Source organism: Sus scrofa, chromosome 16, assembly GCF_000003025.6.
Source record: "Sus scrofa isolate TJ Tabasco breed Duroc chromosome 16, Sscrofa11.1, whole genome shotgun sequence".
NCBI lineage: Eukaryota > Metazoa > Chordata > Mammalia > Artiodactyla > Suidae > Sus > Sus scrofa.
In genome coordinates, this window is record NC_010458.4 from 44,093,517 (window position 1) to 44,116,554 (window position 23,038).

A 23,038-nucleotide genomic window follows, 5' to 3' on the forward strand; every position below is an offset into this window, starting at 1 on the left:
TTCTTTACTTTTTGATTCCATTGTAGTGCTGCTTTGGAATTGTACATTCCTGAATAATTTTTTTTTCCTTTTCTGGAGAACTAGAAGTACTTTGCATGTTGACTAACACTGGGCTCAAAATGAAACTACTAAGCTGTCTAGGAGTAGCACTGTTCTAATTGTTCAGCCAAGCAGGAAAGTCTGAAGTGTAGAGACTTCTGCACTTGTATTCTATCCTTCACCCCTCATAGACTTTCTAAGACCCAAATGAGATTCTCTTCCTAAAATTCTTTAATGACTCCCCAGCTATCTACATTAAGCCATGCTCAGTTTTAGTTTATTTACCATACTGACCATACTGAATTTGATCCCATTTGGAAGAGTTGAGTGTTCTTTTTACTCACGTTGTTCCTTCTGCCAGCCATACATACACCTCTCCCCAGTTCCTGCTCAGACTTCAGGTCTCAGCTTGGAAGCCTTCTCTTGACATCAGGTCTGGATTGGGTTTGCCTGCTGGTGTTATGTGTCACCCTTTTTTAAAATAATTTGCTAACTTTTTTTTTCTGATACTGTCCTCTCCTCAAGATAATATAAAATCCATAAATATAGGGCACAATATTTTCTTCATTACTATAAAATGCCTGACCCACTATAGTATACTTATTCATTCATGTGATATATTATAAGCAGCTGTGATGCTGTGAAGGTTACCAGCATTTGATAAGTGTAGGAAATAGCAGTTTATCTACCCCAACCAAACTTTTAACCTAAAATGGATACATTCTTTTAAGATGAGAATTTTGCTTATAGCTCTCAAAGTCATTGCTAAAGATTTATTAATATACGTTAAAGGAAAATAACATATTAACAAATATTTAATTAATAAATCTTGTTTTTACCTGTAATTTAACTCTTTTGAAGGTAAAAATAAATCATAAATACAATTCTTGATGTAAACTAAAAACACATATACTAATTTTCCATTCACTTTATTAAAAAATTTGGGTTTTTGTTTGTTTTCTTTCCCCAGAGTTTATTTTTTTGTTGTTGTTGATTAAACCATACATGTTCCTTGGAAACTTTGGAAGAAATAGAAAAACAAAAAATTAAGCTATTCAGTGTGTATATATTCTTCCAGCATTTTCATGAATTATTTTTGTTTTATTAGATGTAGATATATATATTCTTAAGCAAAACTAAAATAGTACACATAAAAAAATAAAATGGTACACATATATACAAATTTTGTATCCCTTTTTTCAAATCCAGTATCATGAAATAAAATTTAACATAATTTAACTTTAATAGTTCCATATGTGAACTAAATCAACGCAACTTTAAAAATTCATATAATTAAATTGTATAACAGACATGCCATTCCTTTGATCACTGGAGAATATATAAGGCCATAACATCCTAGCTTAGCTGTTCCTTTATTTGGAATCCATCCAAGTGGATAAAGGAATAACATTAGGCAGGGCCTGGGCATTAGCTTTACCTTCTGGAACTCAATTGACATTCGTTAGAGCTTTCTTGGAGGAAGACATTTCTGCTCACTGAGAGTCAAAAGAAACAGGGCTTTAGAAGTCCAAAGTTTTAACAGCTAAAAGATTTTTCTTAATTCTCCATTAACCCTGAGGATCCTGAAATGTCTAAAACTTGATTCAAAATTTCCATTCTTTCTCCCAAGCTTCAGGGTTTAGATAGAGCTCTGCCAAAAAAAAAAAAAAAAAAGTCATAGTCCATTACTGATTCATCTTTGAATCCTTATCCTACCAGCACCATGTCCTGCTTATAGTAATCAGTTACTAATATCTATATAGTGCCTTCCATGTTAGACACTGTTCTCTAGGAATTTTACATCCCTTCATAACAGGTACCATTTTGAGGTAATTATTATCCCCATTTATGAATAAGGAAATGATAGTAATGAATTTACTTCCCCAAAGTCACATAACTAGTAAGTGACAGAGATGGAATTCAAACCCAGGCAATCTAAATGGTGAAAAGTAAGCAACAGGTGGCAGGTTGGGTAACACATACCAGGAGGTTGAAGCAGAGAGCTACTTCAAATAAACTCCACCTTGTTAAATGTGTACCCCTCAAAATTTCCACCCAAAGAGAAATTAAATTCCACTTGAAATCATACATCTTCATTATGTGAATTTTCATATTAGACAAGTATAGAAATGATTTAACTGCCTTATATATGCTATGACAGGAGGTGATTCCTGAAATAAGGATTTATTCTGATATGAATTCCTAGTTTCCTCAAATACTTCATTAGAAGTGAAATTTTCTTGTTCATAAATTTTAACCAAATGAAAAATTTAATTCATTTACTCACTTTTTATTTTCCTCCTTGAGTTTACTAAACGAGAACCTGAAGATACAAAAAGTGCAGATTCTGACCGAGATGTTTTTAATGAGAGGCCTTCTAAAGAAGAAGTCATGGCAGCTACTCAAGCTGAGGGACCTAAACGAGTGTCAGATAGTGCTATTATCCACACAAGCATGGGAGACATTCACATCAAACTCTTTCCTGTTGAGTATGTACTGTTTTTGTTATTGTAAATAAACACCACTGTGTGTATATTTTTAAAAATTATGCCACTTAAAATTCTTGTCATTTTGACTTAAGAATTTTGAAGTATTGAATGTTGAAGAATTTTGTAAGAGCATCTATCCTGAGCTTTCCAGTAACTGTCAGGCTAGAAAATGGGAGATTTTTACACATATATACACATCTCCAGTACACATACTTTACAGGTTTGTGGGGACAAAATGCAAGCGCTGAAATTAAACTATAAAGTGATATATAAATATATATTACCACTACCATTAACTACACATCCCAACTATAGGTTTGGGGGCTCACTTGTTATAACTGGCTTTCCTCTCAAAGCAAATCTTTAAAGAGGATAATTATTTTTCCTTCCTAACATTTGCTAGACATCTACTACCTCTTTAGTCTCACAAGTTATATATTTTAGAAAAAAATTTCAACAGAAAACATAAGAGCTTCCATTGCAAAAAGGAAAAAAATTGTTCTGGATAGTTTAAAAGGTTGCAAAATAAACATACAATGCCAAATTCAATACTGTATTGCTGGCTATTCCTGATATAAAAGGTAACAGCTTTTATACCACCTTGACTTTAAAATAGTTATTTTGGATGAAAATGTTTTATGTTCAGTGTTTTACCATACCTTATACTGAACAAAAAACTGGACTCCTCGACCATCTCATTAAATATTCAGAAGCCATGCATCCATAAAGCCTATTCCCTGAAGTGCTTGGTGCAAGATTCTCTCTGCCAGCTTTAGGAGCTGTTACATGATAACGTACCATATTTAACTATCTCATGAGATTAGTTCATATTTAGAAAGTGTGTGTGAGTGATTGTCATTTAAGGGTTATTAAATTTAGAAGCTATCATTTCAGTGAATGAGTCCTTCGTCAGGAATATGTCACCATACTATATACATTGTTTTTATAAAAAAAACCACAGTTCCTGTTGTGGCTCAGCGGTAACAAACCCAACTAGTATCCATGAGCATGCAGGTTCGATCCCTGGCCTCCTTCACTGGGTCAAGGATCCAGCTGTTGCTGTGAGCTGTAGTGTGGGTCGCACATGCAGCTTGGATCCTGCATTGCTGTGGCTGTGGTGTAGCATGGTGGCAGCAGCTCTGATTTGACCCCTAGCTTGGGAACTTCCATATGCCACACAAGTGACCCTAAAAAAAAAATTACCTTTCCCAGGAACTTAACCCACTATATGCAGTGAACTATATCTTAAGTTGCTATGATTGTATTTTTTTAAACTGCTAAATGACTTTGGAATCTAAATACTTTCAAACTTAAATATAACAAGCAGTCATGATCTTAAGATAGTATACTAAACTAAGAATATGCTACTGCTTATATGCCCTGTCAACTTTTATTTGTCCTGAGATCAGAAAAAACTATGAAAAAGACTGGCCTGAAATATTTAGAAGATAATGAAAACACCATGAGGAAGCCGAACTACAAAGAAAACTGTCCTAAGATGCTCTGAATAGATTTTATATTTTTATGTCTTACTAGGTGCCCTAAGACAGTGGAAAACTTCTGTGTTCACAGTAGAAATGGTTATTATAATGGACATACATTTCACCGCATAATTAAGGTAAGCTTTGCAAATTTTATATAATTTAAGGAATAGTATGTTTTACATCACAAGAAATCTAAAACCTAAGAATCTTACTCTCACACTTAGCAGTTTATTAAAAAAGAATAGGAAGGAATTCCTGTTGTGGCACAGTGGAAAAGAATTTGACTATTATCCATGAGGATGCAGGTTCAACTCCTGGCCTCACTGAGTGGGTCGGGGATCCAGCATTTTTGTGAGCTGTGGTATAGGTTGCAGACTCATCTCGGATCCCACGTTGCTGTGGTGTAGGCTGGCAGCTGCAGCTCTAATTTGACCCCTAGCCTGGGAACTTCCATATGCCATGGGTGCAGCCCTAAGAAAAAAGGATAAGAAAAATGGACTGTGAAAGCCACAAGAAGAATGGATGGTCATGAATATCAGATCTAGAATCAAGGATAAGAATAGTAGCATGGAGAACTTCCCGTGTGGCTCACAACATAACTATTCGGCGTTGCTTCTACAGTGGCTGTGGCTCGACCTCTAGCCTGGGAACTTCCATATGCCGCAGGTGCGGCCACTTGTTTTTAAAAAAAAAAAAAAATAGTAGCATGGAAACACTGTAGGAATATTTTGTCAGCAGCTAAAACAAAGGGACAGATAATGAGTAAAGGATCTTGCTGAGATAAAATCAATAGCCAAGGTAACCTGTTCCTAGATAAAGTCTAGCTCTAAAAGGTAAGATTAAATAATAGAAGAGCCATGTTTCCACTTTATCTGTGAAAACTACCATTAAACCTCAAGAGCAGAATGAACTCAGCCCAGGGTTTTGTTGAGCAGCATTCCATAAAATGAATGGGGCACTGATGTAGTTATTGATTACGGGGCAGGTCAGAAATTGCAGGAGATGAGTTCCCATTGTGGCTCAGCAGTAATGGAACCAAATAGTATCCATGAGGAGGCAGGTTTGATCCCTGGCCCTGCTCAGTGGGTTAAGTATCTGACATTGCTGTGAGCTGTGGTGTAGGTTGCACATGTGGCTCGGATCTGGCATTGTGTGGCTGTGGTGTAGACTGGCAGCTGCAGCTCCGATTAGACCCCTAGCCTGAGAATTTCCATATGCTGTGGGTGCAGCCATAAAAAGAAAAAGACAAAAAAATAAATGTGAGGAGAAATGTCAGAAGGATAAATCAGGTTTCAGGGTTCTTAAGGAATTAAAGTGACTCACCAGGAAATCTAGAGTGTTAAGGGAAAGAAAGGGGAGAAAAATGGGGCAATTATGTAAGACCTAACATATTATACAAGATGAAGCTGATCTACACTATTAATTTGCTTTAATTAATTACTGAGCAAGATACTACATACCTATAAATGGAAAACCTTTACATTTTTGTTTTAGTCATTAAAATAAGGCAGCAGTTAAGCAGTAGAAATACATCATCCAATTAAAGTATTACTAAGGACTTAATAAAATCACTTTATAGAATGATATTAATAAATTTTTTACTGAGTACAAAGCACTCTTGACAAACATAAGACCTCAAAACATATATATATATATATATATATTGTGTGTAATACGATCTTGTCTATGTTTCTTTTAAGGGCTTCATGATTCAGACAGGAGATCCAACAGGTACTGGTATGGGAGGAGAAAGCATATGGGGAGGAGAATTTGAAGATGAATTTCACTCAACATTACGACATGACAGACCATATACACTCAGCATGGCCAATGCTGGATCAAATACTAATGGATCCCAGTTTTTTATAACAGTAGTACCAACGGTAAGTAGAACAGCATTGTCTCTTAGCTGAAAATTCACAGCTTATGATCTAAGAGAGTAATAAATTCAGTGAAAGAGAGAACTTTATTCTTCTCTTGCATTATTTATATATGCCAAGATATAAAAAAGAAAACAACTTAGAGAAGAAAATGTAAAATTACTTAACAAATCAGATTTTACTTAGTAAAATAATACTTTTATAATTCACGACTATTTGAGTTCAAGTCAACTTTGCCACTACTGTAATCCAAAACAAATTACTTTACCTCTGGGCTTGTTTCCTCAACTTTAGAATGGGAGGATTAGAGTGTGAGAAGTCTCAATTGGAGTTCCCTGGTGTCCTGGCAGTTAGAAACCAGTGTTGTCACTGCTGTGGCCTGGGTCAGTGCTGTGGCTTGGGTTCCATACCTGACCAAGATTTCCATATGCCATGGATACAGCCAAAAATAAAATAATTCACAACTTTAAGACTTTTTTTCCACATTTTTCTGTCTCTGAAATCAGAATGCAACTCTTAATCACTGACAGTTTAGTTTTGATGAAATACAGTATAAGAATATCTAGCTCTATTGCTATGCAGTTCCACAAAATTATAAAAACTATACATTTTATTTTTTGGAAGTAGGCACCAGGCAATAAAGGAAAGATATTTATTATTGCTATCTGCTAAGCACATGATCTCAGGTAATATTCACAATATTTCTAGTAACACTATACCCAGTTTTTAAAAACAGATGAGGAAACAGTGAAACATGATTAACTTGCCAAGGGTCAAGGAAGTAGCAGAGCCAGAGTTTGAGCTCACAGCAATGCCGAATCCCTGATCCACTGAGCAAGGCCAGAGATCAAACCTGCATCTTCATGGATACTAGTTGGATTCATTTCCTCTGCACCACAATGGGAACTCCTAGACTATGCTTTTGTATTTTTTAATATAAATATGGAAATAACTCTTTAAAGCTATTACATGAAAGTGTTTCTTTTAAATTATATTTTTAAAATGAAGCCTAAGCTTAAATTCTCTTTAATTTGCTAACCCAGAGGGTGTGATATAAGAAATCTAGGTTTACCAAGATTTTCTGTTTGTCCTCCATCACAGCCTTGGCTTGATAATAAGCACACAGTATTTGGACGAGTGACCAAAGGAATGGAAGTTGTGCAAAGAATTTCCAATGTGAAAGTCAATCCCAAAACAGATAAGCCATATGAAGATGTCAGCATCATAAATATTACTGTCAAGTAAAATGAGATTTTTCTCATTGTATGTGTAAAAAATACACATATATTAAACACAGGATTATTTTACATAAAGAAGCTCTTAAGATTTGCTTAACACATAAATCATGTTTCAAGGATTCAGTATTTTTATATTTTTCATTAAAGGCTATATTATTTAAAACTCTGCCTTTGGGTTTTCTGGTAGTATTTTTCATTCTACGAGGTGATGGTGATAAACTGAACGAAAACTCAGGCAAATAGCACTGCTTATACATAATTTCTCATGAGACTTAAAACCATATTAAACAATGAGAATGCTATGCGTTTGTTCCTTAGCTTTTAAAAAATATGCCATATAACCTGCCCTCAAATGTTTTAATCCGCTAAGAAAAAGCATTAAGATCTGATAGCGATATACCATTTCCTTTTACAAAGTTTGTGTTTCATGCCTGATAGTTTTGTCTTTTGATCACTATTAAGAAGTAGTAGTAATTATAAATTCAGTAAGTCAGTCAAGTGCTAAATTCCTTAATAATTATTATATACTCTTTCAAATATAAGAATCAGAATAAATATGAGTTCTTGGTTGTATGTATTGGTTCATTTACTATTTGCACATCATTTTTCTAATGTAGCTAAATATTTTGTCTTCAGGTTAGAGTATATTTTAGTAAGGTAAGAAAATTAAAAATTCTTACCTTACTAAATATACTATCAAGAAAGCATTTACTGAGTAAAAATGTTAGTATCTAACAATGAAGAGATTAGTAGAAATTGGAGCAATAAAACAATCTTAAGTCCAACTCTTATATTTCATTTCTTCTTCACTTACCCTCATAAATTACTTAATAACTATTCAGAGCCACTGCTTCTACTTTCCAGACAGACTTAAAAACTTATAAGAGGAACATATTCAACAGACCTGTTTTAGAGAATTCACATTCTTAGGTTTTATATCTAAGCTTACACGTTTCCTTCTACTGATCAGTGAAATTACTTCCTTTTCCTACTGTGTACCACAAACCATGTGATGGAAGAATGTGCCAAATTGTGCTACCTTTAAATTAATATTGCATCCTCCTTTTAAAAAGTAGAACTAAAATTTGAACACAAAATTACTTTTCAATATGAAATTTACCTCTTCTCCCTAATTTTAGATGTTCAGACTTACTACCTATCAATTTATTCATTCCAAAAAGCTTAATCCTATATTTTTGGTAATACTGCCACCAAGTGGTGGTGGTGATGCCTCATTCTCCCTAAAACAATTTTTTTGCTGAGTGAAAATCTTATTTAAGACACAGTCGGTTGCAGCAAAATGGACAGTAACTTGCAAATGACATCTGCCTGATGTTCAAATGTAATTAACTGTTCATTGCAACCTTCGCTAAACCCATTACAACAAAATGTTTTCCAGTTTTTAACACCATAATCTAGTATTTTTTTAATACTACAAGGGCAAGTTACAACCACCCTAAATGCTTTATCAAAATGTGTAATTTCTGCATTGGCCACTGACTGCGAATGATGGAATAAATGCAACTTTTTGTTATACTCTACAATATTACCTTAAGGATTATCATGAGTTTTTTAAATAGTTACTCGATTTCATTAACATAAGAAAAAGTAAAAAATAAAACACTGGCTACCAAAAAGAAATCCTATTTGATTTTTTCCATTCCAGATCACAAATTTAACAAAATCAGTGGACTTAAAAACACACTGCCAGATATCTTTTAAAAGGCATGCTTTTAAAATTATTAGCAAAATGCCGTCTGATACTTATTCATTAGTCATTTTCATTCATTATTCTTTTAGGGAAAAGTACAGCTATCTTCCTCCTTACTACCATTTTTCAAATTGAGAAGTATCTCAGTGTTTCATAAGAAGTCTTTTAGCAATGTTAGCTCACAGGCTATAGCTCAGTTTTCCAAGCAATTTTCTAAAAGTTATTAAAAGTGCTGTTCTTGGAAGTTCCCAGGTGGCTCAGCAGGTTGAGGATCAGGGATTGTCACTGCTGTGGCTCTAGTTGCTGCTTTGGTCCAGGTTAGCTCCCTGGCTCAGGAGCTTCCACATGCTACAGGCATGGCCAAAAATTAAATATTATTTTTAAAAGTAAAATGCTATTTTTCTCATGTGAAACAAAGTTAAATTTAAAATTTCAAAAGCAGTAATTTCAGTTTGTTCAAAGCAAAATTTTAGCTCTCCTTTAAAAACACTACAGTTTTAATACTTTTTTAATAAAAAAGTTATAATACTTTTTTAAATGTGAGAAACCATAAAGTTATTTCTAAATTTTTAATAAACTATGTCTCAAATATGACATGCAAGCCAATCCCTACCCAATTTTGTTTTATTGCCTTTTTTTTTTTTTTTTTTTGCCTTTTCTAGGGCCGCTCCTGTGGCATATGGAGGTTCCCAGGCTAGGGGTCGAATCGGAGCTGTAGCCACCGGACTAAGCCAGAGCCACGTCTGCAACCTACACCACAGCTCACAGCAACACCAGATTCCTAACCCACTAAACAAGGCCAGGGATCGAACCCGCAACCTCATTTTCCTAGTTGGATTTGTTAACCACTGAGCCACGACGGGATCTCCTATTGCTTCTCTTTATCATGACACAAGTAAGACTGTAATTGGTTACTAGCAATACTACTATATAGATGGTTCAAGAAACAGAATTTAAAATAATGATAGGACTTCTTTAAAATGATTTTAACACTTTTATTGCTGTCTATACTGATCATATGTAATGCAAATAATGGCTTCTGGTGATTATAAAGCATTCCAAAATTACAGACTAGAGCTACACATTTGAAAAACCTGCTTTACATAAACCATACAGTAATACTTAGGCTTACTTCAGAAATTCAGAGCTAGGAAGAAAATCCTAATTGACTGTATTTAAAACTTCTCTCTTACTCTTAAATTTGACATTTCCCAGAGGGAACAAACACATTACACATACACAAACTACTATTATGTACATCAGAATTAGATCTAAGCACAATTTAAAACTGTGTCTTAGAAATATACTAGGAATGTGACTTTAAAAGTTTAGCAAAAATGGTAAAATAATTTACAAGGAAAGCAGGTTTATATGTTAGTGTTAGACTTTTTTTTCCCCAATTACGTAGCAGAGAAAACAGTTCAAGGGCTCACAGGCAAACGTAACACCATTTTTTATTTTTCACAGTTACTACAATCAGTCAAATATTAATTTAATTCAGAAGTATTACCTATATGCATAAACTATACTTGTAACAGCATAACCTTTTCTTTGAAAAATAAAGCATGAAATATTATATTTACTTATTTACACACTCCCCATAATACTGATGGACTTTTTTTTTAATGCTTTGTTTTCTAAAGTTATGTTGTTTTTAAACAAAGAGACATTCAAAGAGACCGAACCAAAAACAGTGCCACCTAGAAGTCACATCCTGCATTCAGACATCAAGTCTTCATAGCAGTTCAAATAAGATTTCGGTTTCAGCTTCATCCTAAAGTATAAAGCACTTAAAAAAAAAAAAAAAAACCATAAAATCCAGTCTAGGTATGTAATATATAAATTGTACTGCCATAATAAGGGAGTTTCCTTAAAAAATGAAAAACAGTAAAGAGCACAAATTTTTAAACTTGTAAAATACTGCATATTAAATGTAATGTAAACTTTTTATACGTATCTTCTTTTTCTTCCTTAAACGTATTCTTTCAAACAACTTTTCAAGGCCTTGTCATGAAAACCTTTGATCACATCTTATTATGGATATAAATGCACTTCTTTTGGGAAAACATTTTAAAGTAATGTAATAAGCATTTTCCACTGTTTAAATAACTCCTCTTGAGGTAAGGGTAATTTTCTACTTAGATCTCTACCTTTTATGTAAAACCAACCCTGGTTTCTGTAGGTAACTTATTACATTTTACCTATAGTCATTTTCACTACAGATGTAATACATTTAAAAGAAACACTACTATTTTAGTAGTACTTTAGTGTTTAATACTAAAAATTACGAATATATTAAAAAATGGAAGAACCAATTTAGAGCTCTGACCTAGGAAATAATAATCCAGGCTGAACCCTGCAAATAGGTCTTTTATAAGTGAAGATCAACTAGAATATAACTGACTTTCACAGTTTTACTATTAATTGTTCTTCAGTGTAGTACTTATCTGACAGTTGGCCTAAGTTAAATAACATTTCATTCTGATTCTCTGGGTTTCATACAAAAGGCTTTTAGGAGAAAGTTTTAATATATAAAACACTGTATAAAATATTAGTTTTCTATCACTTATAATTCTTAGCATTAAAGGTATTCTGTTGTACTGAACATTAAAGTAATCCTATTACCCAAAGATACAGTTTGGATTTTATTTCATTGAGTCACTGCCATTTTTGCTACTAAATCCTGCCAAAAATCCAGTGAAAAACACAAGTTAAAGAAGAAGCCATGTTTCATTTGCTTCATACAGAAGTTCCATTAGGCACTCAGCTATTCTCTTTTTATTAAAAGAATAACTGTCACCTATCCTTTCTCTGTGACTACTTCTTTCCCAATATGAGGACCACATATAATCTGAAAAACTTACTAATTGTACTTTAAAAAAATTATACTCAGTCCCTATTTAATTCAATTTAATCTGCTCAATCAGGTATTTAAATTTTACTACAGATTTTTTAAAAAACACTATTGTACTGAATTCCCAAACCAACATTCCTTTTATATATACATCCTAAATTAACTATCTTTGAGATGTAGAATTTCTTACAACATATTATGTGCAAAATAACTCTTAACCACAAAACTTTAAACAATGCTACATTTAAAATCAGGCAACATCCAATACTCCAGCAGCCACAAGTTGCCGTGACAGCCAGTCCAACCCCTCGTACAGTCCCATACCACTTCGAGCATCACAGCCCTGAATATACCAGCTTCGGCCACAGCACAATTTATGGAGACTAAGAAGTTCAGTGATTTCTTCTACTGACAGAGCTCCAGCAACATCCTGAAAGATAAAATACACACATCAGAATTTTTTAAGTCAGTTCATCAAAATGATCATCTTTGTAATTACTGCTAATTTATATACAATTCTCTTGGTACCAGTCTTCATTAGAAGGCTAAACTAAAGTTAAAACCTAAATTCAACTTTCAGTAATTATTCTGAGATTAACGAGAATAGAAAAAAAATTAGGAATTCCTGTTGTGGTGCAATGGGTTAAAGATCTGGCATTGCCTCTGTGGCAGTTGGGTCACTGCTGGGGCATGGGTTCGATACCTGACTTGGCACAGTGGGTTAAGGATCTGGCATTGCTGCAGCTGTGGTGTGGGATTCAATCCCTGGCCCAGGAACTTCCAATATGCCACATATATGATTGAAAAAGGAAAAAAAAAAAAAATCAGTTTTTGTTTGTAAGAATAGTCCTACAATAAAATCAAGAAAAGCCATGCCCTGTGAATAAAAGATAATGCCCAGGCCATTATAAGGCATCAAAAAGAAATTAATAGATGTATATCATAAAAAATGACTTTTACATAGGGTTTATATAGTGAAGACTCTATTAAACTCCCCAAATACCCCTGAATAAATAACCCTTCCTTCCAGAAGCAGCCATTAAGTAATCATCATATTTTTACACAAAACTTCCAAGCACATTCATGCAAATAAACAGAAACCTCTAGCTCCTTTTTTACTTACTACATATCTTGAAAATAAAGACACCTTTCCATTATCAGGATTAGCAGGTTTTCCACATTATTTTAAACATCTGCATTGCATTTCAGTGTGTAGGTGCAACATAATTTTCTTAACCAGTCCTGTACTGAATACTTAGGTTGAAGCTGTGTGCTTATGTGCTATTACAAATACATACATATACATGCACACCTACATATTTTTACATACATATATCTGCAAAATTATCTCATTACCAGAGGCAGAATTATAGGGTAAAAGGGTATATGCATCTAAAACTTCAACAAAGTACTGCCATATTGCCCGCCAAGGAAATTTTTTTTTTTTTTTTTTTTTTGTCTTTTTGCCATTTCTAGGGCCACTGATGCAGCATATGGAGGTCCCCAGGCTAGGGGTCTAATCGGAGCTGTAGCTGCCGGTCTGCACCACAGCCACGGCAACGCAGGATCCAAGCCACATCTGCAACCTACACCACAGCTCATGGCAACACCAGATCCTTAACCCACTGAGCAAGGGCAGGGATTGAACCCACAACCTCATGGTTCCTAGTCGGATTCGTTAACCACTGAGCCACGACAGGAACTCCAGAAATGTCTGTTTAATAACCACAGCAACAACATATCCAAGTCTGAGGATTATCAAACATTGTCATTTTTTAACAATATGATAGGTGGAAAATAGTATGTTCACTTTGCATTATTTGCATGTCTTAATCATAAAGTGACATATATCAGCTCTTAATAGTATGCCTTTTTTTTATTAAAGGGAAAATCCTTTATTGTTCATCCTACTCTTCCTTCTTATATCTAAGCCCACTTACTAAATAAAAGCATTCTCATCCTGCCAGAAGCTTTGTCTCAAAATCTAGTAATCCATAGCTACTCCTAGTCCTTCATCTTCCCTGGTCAGTCACCAAATTCTGTCTATAAAGTTTCTTCAATCTGTGTCTATTCTTTTATTCTTTCAATCCAGGATCTTGTTAATTCTCACTTGATTACTACAGAAATTTACTACATCTACCTGTCTCCACTCCCTTGGCCCTGATTAATTCTACAATCCTATCCCCAACACTACAATCTCAAAACACTGTTAAGATTTTAAAACCAACTAGTCCAAAAACCTTTTAATGGTTCTCCTCTGCTCATAGAAAAAAAAAACCTAAATGTCTTACTTTGGCTCTGTCAGGCCTTTACAACATGGCCTCATCTGTTACTCTGGGATTTTTTCATTTTCTACCTACCCCTCACACCCAGATCTGTTTGATGCTCCCTAAAAATACTCATGTTATTTTTTTCTGCCTGTGGTGTTCGGTCTTTCACATTGACTCAAAATCTTACCCATTATTTCAACTCTAGTAATTCAAATCCTACTTTTTACTAATCATACAAAATGCACTTTCAGAACTCTGTAATTTCCTATAACAGTTTTTGAGTATTGCTCAAGTCACATATCAGTTTTCTTTTTTTTCCTTTTTTTTTTTTTTTTTTTTTTTTTTTTTTTTTTTGGTCTTTTTGCCTTTTTCTAGGGCTGCTCCCGCAGCATATGGAGGTTCCCAGACTAGGGGTCTAATCAGAGCTGTAGCCACCGGCCTATGCCAGAGCCACAGCAACGCGGGACCCGAGCCGCGTTTGCGACCTACACCACAGCTCACAGCGACGCCAGATCCTTAACCCACTGAGCAAGGCCAGGGATCGAACCCACAACCTCATGGTTCCTAGTCGGATTCATTAACCACTGCGCCATGACGGGAACTCCACATACCAGTTTTCTTTGTATTAGAATTAGAAATATACTTAATTAACATGCTTACCTATATACAGAGGAGTTTCTTTTTTCTTTTTTTTTTTTTGCTTTTTTAGGGCCACACCTGCAGCACATGGAGTTTCCCAGGCTAGGGATCAAATCGCAGCTGCAGGCCACAGACAAAGCCGCAATAATGCTGGATCAGAGCCACCTCTGTGACCTACACCATAGCTCACAGCAATGCCAGATCCTAACCCACTGGGCGAGGCAAAGGATGGAACCCATGTTCTCATCGATACTAGTCAGGTTCTTTTCCATTGAGCCACAAAGGGAACTCCTACATAGGAGTTTCTGGTGAGCATCAACTACTTTATTTCTTTTGGTATACTCCAAGGTACCAAGTACAGCACTTTCCATAAAGATTGTACTCAAAATATAGAACAGAAACTTTGTAAATATCTAAATGATTTCTCTTGAAATAGTAACAGCTACCTATAATATGGAATACTAAAATAAGTATTCTGAAATACAAATGTGTCACCTGTTTGTTAGCAAAAATCAGGAGCAAAGCATCTCGGAGTTCCTTTTCCGTCAACAACTTTGCAAGTTCACTGTGTGCTTCACTAACTCTGTCTCTGTGACTGCTATCAACAACAAATACAACAGCTACCAAAAGAACGTAAAAATGTTCAATTAGTCACTTGTTAAGTTTCAGCAAATGGACCAAATATTTTAATGTTCTCATTATGATAATCTATGATCATTTTCACAGAAAGGCTGCCAATTATAGGAGCACCTAGCAATAATTAATGATATGATCTCAAGTAGTGAACATAACTTTTCAATTGTTGTTTCCCAACCTATAACAGGATTTACAACACTTGCACTACCAAATAGAAACTGCTGTTCATACCATTTAAAATTTTTTTCTTAATGAATGAAAATGCAGCTCTCCTGATCTACTTGCTGGTGCTACTTCTTCGATTATTACTTCATTTACAAAAAGTCTTTGCTTTTTTTTTTCTTTTTAAGACTGCACCTGCAGCATATGAAAGTTCCCAGGCCAGGGGTTGAATTGGAGCTGCAGCTGCAGCCTACATCACAGACACAGCAACACAGGATCCAAGCCACATCTGTAACCTACACTGCAGCTTGCAGCAACACTGGATCCTTAACCCACTAAGCAAGGCCAGGGTTTGAACCCGCATCCACACAGAGAAAATAGCAGGTCCTTAACCTGCTGAGCCACAATGGGAACTCCAAGACAGTTTTTTAAAAATAAATAAATCACCATCTTTATCTCCCCAAAGTATTCTCTGTAGGTGCCTGTAATGGCATGTTCCATAGATTAGACTGAAAATACACAGATGAAGCTTCATAAATAGATACTGAATTAATTCTCTTTAAAATATTTCCAGCTTCCTCCTGTAGCTAAACATCCCAGACTTTCAACCATTCTTCATACTCAAAATTCCCTTTTTTCCCCCTTAGTCACTTGCTCATACTAAACTTAATATCAAAAATCCCAAAGTAAAAATTATCTAGTCTTTCTTCTAGGTGGAAAATAGGATGATATATGAACATAAGTTTCAGGAGGTAAAGCATAAAATGAGGCCCAAATGCTAAGTGGAATATATGTGATATAACACAATTTGGTCAAAAGCAAACCACTTCAGGTTCTTCTGCAGATAACAACTAATTGTGAATGGAAATGAAGGAGTGGAAGCTATTGAGAGAATATAATGGAATTGAACTGAATAGAGTAACAGAACTATACCCCACAAATTCTACTCTATACGACAATATTGCCAGTGATCATGCTCATATGAACATTAATACTAATCTTTGTTAAAAGCAGCAAGAGGTAAGTATGCTTAACTGTCTACATATATAACATAAATATGGTTGTTATGCTATAATTATGCTTTTCATGAAATAACCCAGAGTACATATCCCAGTTTTTCTAATTTTCTTAATAATGTTACTAATTTTCTTAATAATGCGGTGTCTGCTACAAATATATAAAGGTATAGTTACATATTTAATCAATGCTAAAGCATCAGTTTTATTACCTAATCAATGCATTGAAAACTGGCATCCTAAAAATTTGAAAAATTATAATGTAACTCTTATACTCTTACCTTGGGTATTGAGGTAATAATGTTTCCACAATGGTCTTAATTTGTGTTTTCCACCTACATCCCAAATGGTGAACTTTAGATTTTTATATTCTACAGTTTCCACATTAAAACCTGTTTTTAAAAAAAGTTTCTTTAATACTAAACTTATATTTACAATGAATGACACAACAAACACAGGCAACACCATTTACAACTGTAACTTACAAATTATCTTCATACAACAATATCTACTGCTGCCCAACTAACTCCACTCCTAATAAGCATACATGAGGAAATTAATACCTTTAACCAGAGCTCTTAGGACCTTGACACTGAAGTGCCAGCTCTGCACCACTACCACCTCCTCACCCCAAATCCTTAGCCAGTCATCAATCCTTTATTCCTTGCAACTGTACCACCAATATTCTGTTCCTTCTTACTATCCCTCTATCCACATTTCAGTTAAACAGCCACTGAATATTCCATTTTTTTCTCCATGGCAGAGCCATTCTCCACAGCAGACAGGCATAAAATAAGGTCCTAAGAACTCAGCTATAAGCTAGAGTTTGTATGTAAAGTGTCCATTAAAGATAAAGCAATACTCATACTTACCAATTGTTGGAATAGGCTGCATAAACTCATCCTGTTTTAATTTAAACAAAATAGTAGTTTTTCCAGCACCATCTAATCCTAATGTGACAACTCGAATTTCCATTTTTGGTCCAATGTGAACTCTATTGTCCTATAATTTTTAAAAAATTTAATCTTTTTATTTTGTTATGGAGTTAAAAGTATTAGCACTTAACACTTTTATTTACAAAAAACTTCTGTTAATTATTTGTCTCCTACTCATTCCTCAATCCATTAAAATCAGTTTAAAATACCCTGATTCTGATATTCTCAGAGGAATCACTCCTCATTGCTTTGCTAAATCTTGGCTTAGTAAAACTTACTACATACTTTGTTTTAATACAAGTTAAAAAAATATACACATCCACTTCTTTATCCCAGATTTTCTAGCTCAACTGAATCTTCTTTAAATAAAATTTTTATGCTGAGTTAAATATATTAATTAAAAATGAAAAGTGATGCTCATTTCCCATAAATATCCACTGTTAACAATTTCATGTATGTCCTTCCAGACACCTTTCTGTGCACACATTGGTTGACATACATAAAACAAATATACTTTAAAAAAAAAACATATTTCAACTAACTTTTCACAATTAACATTATGGAAATCTTTCATTTCAAAACATACAGACATACTTTTCCTTTCAATTGCTTCATTATATTCCATAAACCACAATTTAACTAATCTCAACTGAAAGATACTAGGTCATCTCTGATTTTTTGATATTATAAATAATGCTGCAATGAACATACTTGTATATATTGCTGCATGACCTCTCTGCCTCACTTCTCCCATCTGTAAAATGGGGAATGAAAATAGCACCAGACTTATATAGGATTATTGCATATATTAATTTTTAAAAAGACATGTAAAAATCCTTAAAACACGTAGCCCATAAATGCTATATAAATGTCAACAATTATTTTACTTCCTCATTTGTGCACTCTTTTTGGCTTTTGTGATACAAAATTTTTCTGGTTTTCATTCCACCATTCTGGATACTCCCTCTCATTTTTCTTTTATCCACTTCTTAAATGTTGGCATTCTAGAGTGTCTGTATGAGGCCTCCTCTTTGTTCTACAAACTTTCAATTGCTCCATGCGCTTCAGTTACCATCTATATGATGATGGCTCCCAAGCCTACAGTCCAGCCCTAAGCTTCAGAAATATATACTATTCAGAAAAATATATGAACCAGAATACCTTGGTGAAAACTCTAGGGACCAGTTGAGAAACTACAGCACCTGGGCCATAAAAACAAGAAAGGACTCCAGTGAAAGGGTTAAGAAAATTTACAGAATTCTATGCACCAACCTGTACCCTTCCGCCTACTTGGCACAGCACAGTACAACCAGGAGGAAAACTCCCATGCCAGGATTCTTCCTCTGGACAGAAACAAAGAACTGCCTAAGCATCCAACGTTCTGACCTACCTGGGGGCTTCCTTAGACACTAGTTTCTATCTCACCTGACTTGAACCTCTTAGGTACTGGTGACATAGTTTGGAAGCCACTGGAAACAAAGGCAAGAACATGGCATATCAGAGCTGCAGTTCCATCGGGAAACCATAGGAGGCAAGAGATTACTGGCTTCAGAGAAGACAGGGGCAACCTGAGCAGGAAATTTGACATTAAAGTAACATGAACAAACCCAGAGAAGACAAATCCCCAGAAAAGTCTTGGAAGTCCTAGAATCTCTAGCTGGGATGATAAGGTAAATGTTTTCCCAGGCATGAAGCCAGTCCATAAAGATTGAGGGAGGTGGCTATTTTTTCAAAAGCCCAAATCTCAACAAAAGGTCAAAAGGCATACAAAGACCAAGGAAACAGGGCCCAATTAATTAAAGGAACAAAATAAAATTTTAAAAACTGGTCCCAAGGAAATTCAGAACCATGAAATGCTGGACAAAAAGTTTAAAATAACTGTCACAGAGATGATCAATGAGCTAAAAGAAACACAAACAAAATCAGGAAAAGTGTGAAGGGATAAGATGAGAATACCAACTAAGAGGAAGAAACTTCAGGGAAGAACAGAAATTCTGGGTCTGAAACTATAGTAACTGCGCAGAAAAGTTCAGTAGAGAGTTTCAGCAGTAGACTTCATCAGGCAGGAAAAAAATAATAAGAAAACTCAAGGACAAGTCATTTGAATTCATGGAATTAGAGGAGGAAAAGGAAAAAAGAATGAAAAAAAAAAAAAAAGGAAGAGACCCTAAGAGACACATGGGGATGGGAGTCCCTGAAGGAGAATACAGAAATAAAGGGGTAAAGAGATCTTACTTGAAGATACAACAATGGCTGAAAATTTCCCAATCTGAGGAAAGAAAAGCACACAAAAATTCTAGACGCTCAATGTATTCTAACTAGGATAACCCAAAGAGACCCATAATGAGACACATTATAATCAAACTGTCAAAAGTCAAAAAGAGTCATGAAAGCAGCAAGAGAAAAGGGACCCCATCACATACAAGGAGCTTCCATAAGATTATCAACAGATTTCTCAGCAGAAACAATGCAGGTCAGAGTAGAATGATAAATTCAAAGTGCTGAAAGAAAGCTGTCAACCAAAAATGCTTGATATAGCAAAAAATGTCCTTCAAAAGTGAAGGAAAAATCAAGAATTTCCCAGAAAAACAAAAGTTGATGTAGTCATTACCACTAGACATGCTTGATAAGAAATCCTAAAGGAGTTTAAATGAAAGCACACTAGAGAGCAACATGAAGCCATATGAAAATCTAAAATAGTAACTTGTATTATTACAATTTGAGTGTATAAATTTAATTCTTTATAGAACTTAAATAATAAATACTTTAGGAGTTCCCTGTGGCTCAGGTCCCTTCTGTGGCATGGGTTCAATCCCTGGCCTAGGAACTTCTGCATGCTATGGGTATAGCCAACGCCTCTCCCCACAAACAAACGTACACATTTAAAAAAACCCAAAAGTGTGTGTTAACAGGTGTACAATATATAAAGATATAATTTGTGACATCAATAAAGTACAGGGGGTGGAGCTGTGAAGGAGTAGAGACTCTATATGCAAATGAAGTTAAGTTGTTATCAGTTTAAAATGGAATGTTATAACTAAGATGTTTTACATAAGTGCAATGATACACACACACATAAAATCCAGAGAATATGCACAAAAGGAAATCAGAAGGGAATCAAACCATGACACTAAAAAAATCAATAAAACAAAAAAGAAGGTAATGAGAGAGGAAAGGAGAGACTAAACTACCAAGTAACACAAAAAACAATGAGCAAAATGACAATAGTAAGTCTTTACCTATCAATAATTATTTTAAACATTTAACTCTCCACTAAAAAGACATAGTTTGACTAAATGGCTAAAAAATAACAAGATCCAACAATATGCTATCTATAAGAGACTCATTTTATATCTAAGGACATTAAAAGTCTGAAAAATGAAAGGACAGGAAAAGATGCAACCTTTCGGATATACATCAAACACAAAAAAGAGCAGGGGTGACTATGCCAGTATCAGCCAAAATAGATTTTTAAGTTCGAAACTTATAGGAGACAAGTTCATTATACAAAGGTTAAATTTAGAAAGAATTAAGACAATTATAAATATGTAGATTATAATTAAACGGACCATTATAATTAAACGTAAGAACCAAAATGATAAAACTCCTAGTAGAAGACTTAAGAAAAAAGCGTCATGATCTTGGATTTGGCAATGATTTCCTGGCTATGACATCAAAAGCAGTCAACAAAAGAAAAAACAGACAAATGGGATTATATCAATCTTGAAAACTTCTGTGAATCAAAGGATACAATCGACAGAGTGAAGAAGCAAACTACAGATTGGGAGAAAATATTTGCATATCGTATATCTAATAACAGATGCATATCCAGAATATATAAAGAACTCTTACAACTGACAATAAAAAAATCAGATAACAAAAAATAGGCAAACAACTCACACAAAATTCTCCAAAGAATTTACACCATTAGGATGGCTACTATCAAAAACAAAAACAGGAGTTCCCGTCGTGGCGCAGTGGTTAACGAATCCGACTAGGAACCATGAGGTTGCGGGTTCGGTCCCTGCCCTTGCTCAGTGGGTTAAGGGTCCGGCGTTGCCGTGAGCTGTGGTGTAGGTCGCAGACGCGGCTCGGATCCCTCGTTGCTGTGGGTCTGGCGTAGGCCAGTGGCTACAGCTCCGATTAGACCCCTAGCCTGGGAACCTCCATATGCCGCGGGAGCGGCCCAAGAAATAGCAAAAAAAAAAAAAAAAAAAAAAAAAAAAAAAAAAAAAAAACAAAATGAAAATAATAAGCACTGGTGAAAATGTAGAAAAACTGGAACCCTCGTGCACTTTTGGTGAGATACATAATATGGTGCAGCCACTAGGGAAAACAATATGGCATTTCCTCAGAAAATTAAAAATAGAACTACTATATGATCCAGCAATCCCACTTGTGGATATTTATTCAGAAGAACTGAAAGCAAATGTCTCAAAGAAATATATTTGCACAGTCATGTTCATAGAGCACTATCCACAACAGTGAAGAGGTGAACTAACCCAAACATCCATCAACAGATGAATAAGCAAAATGAAGTATATAAAAACAATGAATATTAGACTTAAAATGGAAGGAAATTCTGTCACATGCTATACAACATGTGTGACCTGTGAGGACATTATGCTAAAGGAAATAAGCCAGTCCCCAAAGGACAACTACTGTATAATACCACTTTATATGAGTAATTTAGAGTAGTCAAAATTCAAAGAAACAGAAAGCAGAATGTTGTTCCCAGAAGCTAGCGAGAAAGTGGAGAATAGGGGAGTTATTAATAAGGTACAATTTCAGTTTTCCAAGATGAAACATTTCTGGAGATATGTCACTCAGTGTTAATACACTGAACAATACTAAACTATACACTTTAAAATAGTTAAGAAAGTGAATTTTCTATTATGTAGTTTTTTATAATAAAAAAAAGTACATTCTCACAATAAAGCACCTTACAGCTATAAAAAGGAATAGAAAATATCACTGTATCCTGCTATGGAGTGATCTCCAGGATGTATATACTTATGTGAAAACTGAAAGGTGGAGAAGTATGTAATTTATTCTACCTTTAAATGTGGGTAGCGTACATACAAATATATTTCTTTGTTTTCTTAATGATGAACAAAACTAAGAAAAAAATCTTAAAGGTTTTCTATGGACAATGGAAGAATAGGGTGGTGGGGTCAGGAACGTAAGTTAGACTTCTCTGAATGAACCTTCCCTTGTAGATGTGACTCCAGACCATGGGAATGTTTCACATAATTATAAAACAAGATTAAATTTTTTTAAAGTCAGTACCTAAATACAGAAATGAAAATTGAACACACACACACACAAATCAAACACATGTACCTTTTCAAATTAAGGAAATCCACTTTAAGAGACCAAAATGTATCAACCAGATGCCAAAGATATACCTTGTTTGGATTCTGTCTCAAAAAAACCTAAAAAAATTTTTAACTATCTGGGAAATTTGAATACTAACTGGATAAAGGATAGTAATTTTTTAGATGTGGTAGTAGTATTTTGTGTTTTTAAAAAGAGTATTTAATGATATCGCTTATATCTGGAATCTAATTACACACAAATGAACCTTTCCACAGAAAAGAAAATCATGGACTTGGAGAACCCCTTGTGGTTGCCAAGGGGATAGGGAGGGAGTGGGACAGACTGGGAATTTGAGGTAATAGATGA

The 23,038-nt window shown here is 34.7% G+C and overlaps 2 protein-coding genes and 1 long non-coding RNA gene across 12 annotated transcripts in view; 1 reads left to right on the top strand and 2 right to left on the bottom strand.

Annotated features, from left to right (window-relative positions):
• PPWD1 (peptidylprolyl isomerase domain and WD repeat containing 1) overlaps positions 1–19,548 on the top strand; it is a 32,448-nt gene extending 12,900 nt beyond the window's left edge. The window contains exons 8-11 of one of the 5 annotated variants that reach the window (XM_021076546.1): positions 2,347–2,528; positions 4,065–4,146; positions 5,713–5,895; positions 16,235–16,692. In XM_021076546.1, coding sequence (XP_020932205.1) covers positions 2,347–2,528; positions 4,065–4,146; positions 5,713–5,895; positions 16,235–16,273 — 486 coding nt within the window. In that variant the 3' untranslated portion in view covers positions 16,274–16,692. Of the gene's footprint in view, positions 1–2,346; positions 2,529–4,064; positions 4,147–5,712; positions 5,896–6,993; positions 7,703–16,234 lie in introns of those variants that run through there. The other 4 variants (XM_021076547.1, NM_001244421.1, XM_013984813.2 and 1 more) reach the window with 4 other exon arrangements.
• LOC110257246 lies at positions 58–5,136 on the bottom strand. Its single transcript, XR_002339608.1, has 2 exons — positions 2,327–5,136; positions 58–1,690 (listed from the first exon to the last, which is right to left on the bottom strand). It is a non-coding gene; the product is annotated as an uncharacterized LOC110257246 (long non-coding RNA).
• TRIM23 (tripartite motif containing 23) overlaps positions 9,823–23,038 on the bottom strand; it is a 42,953-nt gene continuing 29,737 nt past the window's right edge. For 4 of the 6 annotated variants that reach the window (XM_003134013.5, XM_005672494.3, XM_021076780.1 and 1 more), the window contains 4 exons: positions 17,291–17,420; positions 16,700–16,810; positions 15,100–15,224; positions 9,823–12,125 (listed from right to left, as the gene is read on the bottom strand). In XM_003134013.5, the coding sequence (XP_003134061.2) occupies positions 11,946–12,125; positions 15,100–15,224; positions 16,700–16,810; positions 17,291–17,420 (546 nt within the window). In that variant the 3' untranslated portion in view covers positions 9,823–11,945. The remainder of the gene's footprint in view (positions 12,126–15,099; positions 15,225–16,699; positions 16,811–17,290; positions 17,421–23,038) is intronic. The other 2 variants (XM_003359790.5, XM_013984818.2) reach the window with 2 other exon arrangements.